The sequence below is a fragment of the Anopheles darlingi genome, chromosome X, assembly GCF_943734745.1.
Source record: "Anopheles darlingi chromosome X, idAnoDarlMG_H_01, whole genome shotgun sequence".
Classification (NCBI taxonomy): domain Eukaryota; kingdom Metazoa; phylum Arthropoda; class Insecta; order Diptera; family Culicidae; genus Anopheles; species Anopheles darlingi.
Genome location: NC_064873.1, coordinates 7,186,371 through 7,193,870, shown reverse-complemented (window position 1 = coordinate 7,193,870; position 7,500 = coordinate 7,186,371). Strand labels below are relative to the sequence as shown.

The 7,500-nt window shown below is 50.7% G+C and overlaps 1 protein-coding gene across 2 annotated transcripts in view; it reads left to right on the top strand.

The window, feature by feature from the left end:
- Positions 1-527: 527 nt before the first annotated feature.
- Positions 528-7,500, top strand: part of LOC125956092 (teneurin-a) — a 27,766-nt gene continuing 20,793 nt past the window's right edge. For both annotated transcript variants that reach the window (XM_049687643.1, XM_049687634.1), the window contains exons 1-5: positions 528-1,436; positions 5,409-5,916; positions 6,162-6,368; positions 6,901-7,007; positions 7,132-7,500. The exon at positions 7,132-7,500 is cut by the window's right edge and continues 726 nt beyond it. In XM_049687643.1, the coding sequence (XP_049543600.1) occupies positions 5,774-5,916; positions 6,162-6,368; positions 6,901-7,007; positions 7,132-7,500 (826 nt within the window). In that variant the 5' untranslated portion in view covers positions 528-1,436; positions 5,409-5,773. The remainder of the gene's footprint in view (positions 1,437-5,408; positions 5,917-6,161; positions 6,369-6,900; positions 7,008-7,131) is intronic.

The window sequence follows — 7,500 nt, the reverse complement described above, 5'->3', positions numbered from 1 at the left end:
GGAAGAATTATCAATCTCGCCATCTCGCCAAACAATTACAGCATCGAGCGACCGATTGGTGCTAGTCCCACAAAGTAACATCGTAACAACCGGCGGCGATGTATAGCGTTTGATGTTGGTTGGATATTGGGTTCGAAATCTTTCACAGAACAGCGAGCGTGCCAGCATAGTGAGAGATAGGGAGAGTGAGAGAGAAAAGGGAATTCGTACGAGAGCACACGAGCCGCTCGGGCCTGCGCAGCATCGCCATCGTCCAGAGCGTCTCTCTCTCTCTTTTTCCGATGCCGTTCGCTATCTAGCAAAGATGCTCTCAATGAAAAGGATCCCACAGGAGCGTTACAGAGAGAACAGAGGGCGTGAAAGAGAGCGTGATACTGGTGGTTATGCAGGCAGGTAGGCAGGGCAGCAGTAGCAGCAGCAGCAGCAGCAGCAGCATAGCAAGAAGTCAGAGCACATGCTCTCGGCTGATTGTTCTCGCGCGGTAGAGTGGATCCGTCTTTCTTCCCATTCGGTTCGGCATCGAGGAGCATTCGTGGTAAGACCGCACACGATAAAACGGGGGTCAACTGCTGGTACCAATAGATCCGCCATTGATGAGGCGCTGCTCTGACCGTGCGCCGAGGTGAAGTAATTGGTGTGTTGCGTGAACTAAAGGAATCGAGTAGCAGCAGCAGCAGCAGCAGCAGCAGCAGCAGCATCAGGACTCGCATTTGCCAACGCGTACATTCATCTGCAGCCCTTTTGGTGTTCAGTGCGTGCGTGCGCGTGCGTGTGCGCGTGTGTGTGTGCGTTTTTCAAAAAGAGAGTGTGCGTGCCTGCGTGTGCGTGTGTGTTGTGCAGTGTTATATCCTGGTGAGGTACTTTTGGAGAACGAAAGCACCAGCGACAAGGAAGGTCAACCCGCGGCGGATGCGCGTTCCCTCCTGAGCGCCTGAAATGCAATCCGACAGCATTGCGACCCACAAAGCCTGTCCACCTATCAACCGATCCACCATAAACAAAATGCAATGACCAGCGAGGTACCGCCGCGACCCACCTCCTTCACCGTCGTAGAACGCCATCGCGCGGCTTGTGTCGCTGCCTGGCCATCCCGTACCGTTGCAGGGAGGCTGCTATTGCCACCGTGACACGGCCTAGCCGACTGGAAGGACTGCAGCAGGAAAAATCGAGCAGTGTGTGGATAGGTGGTTATACACAGAACGAGTGCGTCCGCTTACCTGTCTGTTCCTTTGCGCTGCGATTGTGCCTGTGTGTCCGTGTGTGTCCGTGTGTGTCCGTGTGTGTGTGTGTGTGTGTGTGAGTGTGTGGGCGCGTGTATCCTAGCGAGAACGCGTGAGCGAACAGAAAGGAACGCGCACGGCACGACACAACAGCCTGTTAGCCTAGCAGCAGCAACAGCAACAGCAACAGCAACTCTTCGACAAGTCCTTTCAACGGTTAGCTGCTCCTTCTTCAACCATTCAAACCACCACTCCAATGTCTCTACGCCTTCCCCCTCCTTCCTACTCCCCTTTCCTGGGCGGCTTGCTCTCGTTTCTTCCCGTTTTTTCTGTTCGGCATTCTGTTTTCCAGCCCCGAAACATCATGCGAGGGAGTGAGGAAGGAATATTGGGAAGATCCAGCAGGCTCACACACACACACACACACGTAACGCGCGCGCACGCACGCACGCACGCACGCAAGAATGTGTATCTGCTTGCGCATATAAAAATCAGGCTAACAGGAGTAGAGGTAGCAGTGGGGGGTTTTTTTTTTCACAGACTTTCCTTCGGAAATGTCTTTTCCGTTTTTCCATTCAGCAAACGACTTTCCGTTAGTATGCGCACTTGCAGGAAACACTGCCCAAATAAAGGGAGGTACGCGAGTGCGTCAGCAAGGTACAGGACTTCAGAGGATTCCCGTCTGCCTGTTGGTGTATTTCCCCTTCGCTTCTAAATCCTCCTTACTCTCTGGTCAGCATTCAGAGCATGCGGGATGAGGGGATCGTTTCAACCCTGTTTTTTTTTCTTCCCTGATTAATCGTTGCGTTGTTCCGTTGCCTTGTCTTCGGCGGCCAAAGCTCTCGTTGGCTTAGGTTTACACGCAGCGAATGCTCTATACGATCCGCCGCCATTTGGGAGTCGGAAAACGGGGATTTGGTGAACGCGCACGAGGGTACGGAGGGGATGTGGTAGGTGTTGCGGGTGGGTAGAGGAAAATCGATAAAATATTGCCGTTTTCTCGGCGCTCGGCCAACTATGCCAGAGATGAGAAGAGATTCTTGTTGCAGATTCGCTCTCTCGCACCCGCAGTCTCACTCTCCCTCTCTTTTCTTTAACCTCTGGCTCTCGGTTTCACATACACATACACATACATGTATGCGCTTACTCTTTGGTTCTTAACATCTTTCTGTTTTCTACCATGACATTTCCATCCGTTAGACCGCTAGACCAGCCAGAAACCACTGTGAAGCAGGCGAGCGAGCGAGAGGCAACGCGCATGGAATTCGAGAAAGTGTTGCGAGCACCTGAGCGAGCCAGAAAATGAGTGGGTTGTGTATTCTGTTCGGTGTTCGATTTCGGCATCAGATCAGAGCGGATGCTCGAGAAAGCCGTTTTGCGAGAGCCGCTACGCAGAGCTCCCGTCGCTCCCCGCAACATCCAAAGAGCGGACTGAAAACGGGAGAGCGAATATAATTTAACGTCTCAATCACCTTTCCACATGGCGGTTCAGGTCGAGCCTTAATGTCTCGAGAACCACCCGAAAAGGCTGGAAGCTGGAGTTTCGAGTGGCGATAGAAGCAGATGAATGACGTACAGCCATTGACAGCGACAGCGAAACTTTAAAAAAAAACATCCCAAACTTTACCAAATTTTTCTCCTTCTCTGTCTCTCTCGCTCTCTCAACCACATATACACACACAGACTTCTCTGGCTGTGTTCTAGCATTCTTATATGCTTCTCTCCGGACGTGCTATGCTACTATGTTGCGCCACTGTCTGTCGATGGATATGCGATCTTCCATCTGTACATCTTGAATCTCATCTCGAGAGGATTCGGCTCTCTCTTTCGCTCTGGCGCTCTCTGTCTCTCTCATTCTTTTACTCTCTTTCTTTCTGTCTTTCCTTCACATATCCACAAATACAAGCTCGCGCATAAAATTTGATGCTGCTGCACCATCGTAGCATCCCATACACTGCTGCTGCTGCTGCTGCTGCTGCTCTACCTGTTTGCTCTGCCAGAACGGCGGGCACACACAGCGCAGAACCGCACACATACAATTCTGTGGTCATCCCTTTATTGTGGTTGCCGAACGAAGTATGGTGGCTTTTCCTCCAAATTAAAACACACACACACACACACAAGCATACACATCGTCACATTTTTGGGGGAGACGTACCAGAGGGCAGTGAGCATAAAACAGCGAAGGGGAATGAAAGGGGAATGAAAGGGGGGAGCGTTGGCGTACAGACGATGCTGAACGCTGGGTGACGATGCTTCGAAAATGCGCTTCTTGTTCGCCCCCGTTTTGCCCCCCTTTTTGTTTTTATATTTCTCAGCATTTTCTGTCGATTCGGGCCACGACTCGAGTGCCCTCTGGCGGTCCAGTCCGGCATCTTGCGGGCCCCATTGGTTTTTGGGACGGGAAAATTTTTCCCTACCATCCTCGCTCGCTCTTTGCCATCACGCTCGTGTGTACCAGTGTGTGTGTGTGTCTGTGTGCATGTTTGTGACCATGTCCCATAGTAGGTGCTGCTGTATTGGAGTACGTGCTAAGGTGCGAGTTTTCGTGGTTTTTATTGGTGACTCCTGCCTGCCTGGCCGATGAACGGGTGCGCTCACCTGAATCGCAGATGCGTTCGTCTCCGACCTTTGGCTTAATTGTGTCGGAACGATTGCTCACGGGCAACATCGAGACAGATCATAGGAGATTCCGGCGCACGGTGGGCATAACGAGAAATATGTTGGTTTTCCTAGCTACCGTTGAGTCCTGGCATCGCCGACACACGGTTCAGATACTATCTAGTAAGGAGCATTCGAGAGCGACAGAGAGTTAAATACAGGTTGAGGGAGAGAGCAAAAACCACGCAATAGTCGGTAACGGCATACTGTAGCTTTTCCCGTCGAATCTCCCCCTGCAAAGGCAACGTAATCTCTGCACACGAACCATCTACCTCCTACACCTCATACGCCAACAGCAGACGATGGCAACGATGCTACGGGTACATTGGGCATCGAGGTAAAAGGAACGGCTGCTCTTCGATGCAGCAAAGGATATATGCAACCTAGTACTGCTACTGCGTTTGTGTGTGTGTGTGTGTGTGTGTTCACGTCTGTTTCGATCTCGAATTGACCAACTACTGCAGCACTCTCCATCTCTCATGAAATCGATTGGGCATGTCGGTTGTTCGATGAGCATTGGAGTGTCTTATGAGTTCAGAAGGGAAGGACAATGGCGAAAGCCTGTGTCCAGATTGTTCCAGCCCTATCATGGCATGATGAACGAGCTGGCGAGCAAACCTCTAAAGTCTTCGCTCGTCCACACGGTGATGCCGTAGCTCTTGACGCATAGCATTTCTGTTTCTCCAGTGCCTTTGCCAATTGAATTTGCACAGCCAGGAAAGGGGAGGTAGACACTACTATAGGTTGGCAGATTGCTAGCATCGCATCTGGCTGGTTATGTAATACTCCATACACACGCACACACACACACACAGAGGCGTGTCCACACACATCAACACACAGTACCACACAGTTTGACGCGCAGGGACTCTCGGGCGCTCTCGCCAGGCGCTCACACACCCACCCGCTCACAACTTGTTGATAATTCAGTGAAATCAAGTCGTTCCTGCGACAGTCCTGGCATACAACGAATTGTTAGCCTCGAATGCCTAATAACAGAACATTGTAGCCTACGGAAAGCGTTTGCTATATGCACACCCATGCCTATGTATGCTTATCGTTACTACTAGGATTCAGCTAGAACAAACGATTTAAAATTGGTACTCCGTCCGTCCTCTACATGTTTAAAAAAAAGTAGTGCATATATTACGATTAGATCCATTCAGCGCACTAAGGTTGTAGTGGTACGAAGTAGTCACATCAGCCGTTTTAACTTGGAAGGAGGGGATTCGCTAAGTTTCGCAGATAAAGTAACTCCCGCGCCTTCCGAAGAAGCCTACAGCCTCTCGAAACATAAACTCTTGCTGGTTGCTTTCATATGTGCTTTCGCAAACAGCGTGATAGCGGGATAATTGAGTGTGAATAGGGCAAGTGGGGTAATTGATTACTAACAACCTCTGAATAGCAGTGAATTGACGACGAGCGAATGTCGCTTCGTGAACGAACCATCCTTAACTCCCGCCGTGACTATAATGTAAGGCATGCGCTACATATAATCCCCCACTTTCTCCCCTCACTTCTCCTCAGGTTCGAACGTAGCGTCGCCAACTGTTCGCCGTCGGTCATCATCTCTTTTCAACAGAGCGCAGTTTCAAGATTCATCCTGCCAGAGCAGTAGTGCAGACGATGAGTGTCCACGGTCACCGTACCGGTGGTGACCGTCAGCAGCCGGATGATAGCCGTGCGCGAAATCATTGCGTCCCGGGTACTGTAGCGACGAGTGGCTAAACCACACCTAGGTGTCTCCGCTGTCTCAGTTAACACACCAACCGAAGCTGGAGACGAGAAGACCGCCGATTACCGAAAGAAATAAAGACGTGCGCCGCAAGAGTGGACCGGCCGTCGGTCAAACTACCAGCGACCGGGAACAGCCGACACAAACCGACGCCAAGATGACGATGAAATCGATGAAGTATAACGACTGTGACACCATCATGGATGGGTACAGTCAGGCGCCTCCACCGCTGCCAAGAAGGGTTCCACCGGCCAGAAACATTTATGCAGAACCGTTTGCGGCAGAATCGACTACTAATAGGTAAGCCACCGAGGACTTTGAAATGCCCTTTCGAGATCGGCCCTTTTCTCGTGAGGTCGAAATTTGAGCAGCCTGAACCATCTAGCAGAACCAACTAGCTTAACCCAACGCTAGTGTGTTCGGTGTGTTTAGGGTCAGAAATGCTAGAGCTAGCACCATTAGCAATTGCGTCTCGGTTCGGTGCTTGATATGAGGAAAGCCACACGGAGCAATAATTGTGTACGTAACTCCCTATATTTACCCAGACTACAATCAGCCCAACAGCAGCAACAGCAACAGCAGCATCAATCCCAGCAACAATCGCATCCGCAATTGACGCAATCCATGACTAATACCCACATCAGTACCGGATCCCGTCTTGGGGGATCTTCGTCTCTGGTGATGCCCGTCTTTCCGCTGCGGACAGCGGGAACCGTACATGCCCCTCACTATTCACCTTACTCGCCATCAAGGTAATTGTGTCCGCCAGTGATGTTACTGTGCATCGTTCTTTTGGATCAGCGGAATCTAGTGCTGCTAGTCGTCATCCATTTTTACGGAGTTTTGTTTAACCTTTTGTTTGTCTTCCGCAGCTTCACGATTGGCAAGTATATGCCAGGTCGAGAAGCTGTGGAGTTTCACCATTCGCCTACTAATTACTACTTTGATTTGATTTGGATCTTTGTTTGCCATTTGCTTATTGTGTTGCCTGCTTGTTACACCTGCTTGACGTTTCAGTTAACATCCTGGTCTTGTTTGCTTCCTCTCGATACTCTTTCCTGGCGCGGATACCTTTCCGCAACTGGGTCCTGCACGAAACGTTCGCCATATAACATTTGTTCGCCACAATAATACTTATTTTCTTTGCTGCTGTTGTATGCCGTGTGCTTTCTATCGCATTTCTCTCTAGTGTAGGTGCAACCGGACCTAGCCGTCCGTCCGGAACGAAACATATAGAAGCTATTGTTACAACCAGCATAACGTGTTCTGTATTCTTTCTCGCAGGTTTCGAATTGATAAAAGCTGTCAGCATCGTTGCTCTTGGAAATGTTTTAGCATCGCCTTAATTTTAGTGACAATTGTTTTATCGGGAATGTTAACATATTTCGCAGGTAAGCGCTACTGTTGCCTTCCCTGTAGTGCAGTATGCACCATGTGGAAAGGGGTTGACGAAATAGGCGAAAAACTTCAACACAATTTCACTCAAACGCCCTACCGTTTTCTATTTGCGCACAGCAACGAGTTCAATGAAATCGAACCTCGACTCGACCAACTGCATCCTGGTGCAGGATGTGAAAAGTGGCGTTGCCGGACCGGACCAGACGGGCACATCGATAGACTCGTCCAACTACGGTCTGCTTTCCGGACCGTCGACGCTCAATCCGACGGAAGAATCGCCGCTAACCAGCACGCTCGACCACAACAGCTTCTCGACCTATGGCGGTGTCGGCGGGATGGGCGCGGGAGGTGCCCCGAACGGTGCTCTCTCCCCCTTCAACCGGAATCGCATCGCAAGCCAGGATCCTACGCACCATCAGGACCTGTCGCAACAGCAACAGCACCAGACGACCCAAATGTTCACGACGGTTGTGCAGCAGAAGTGGC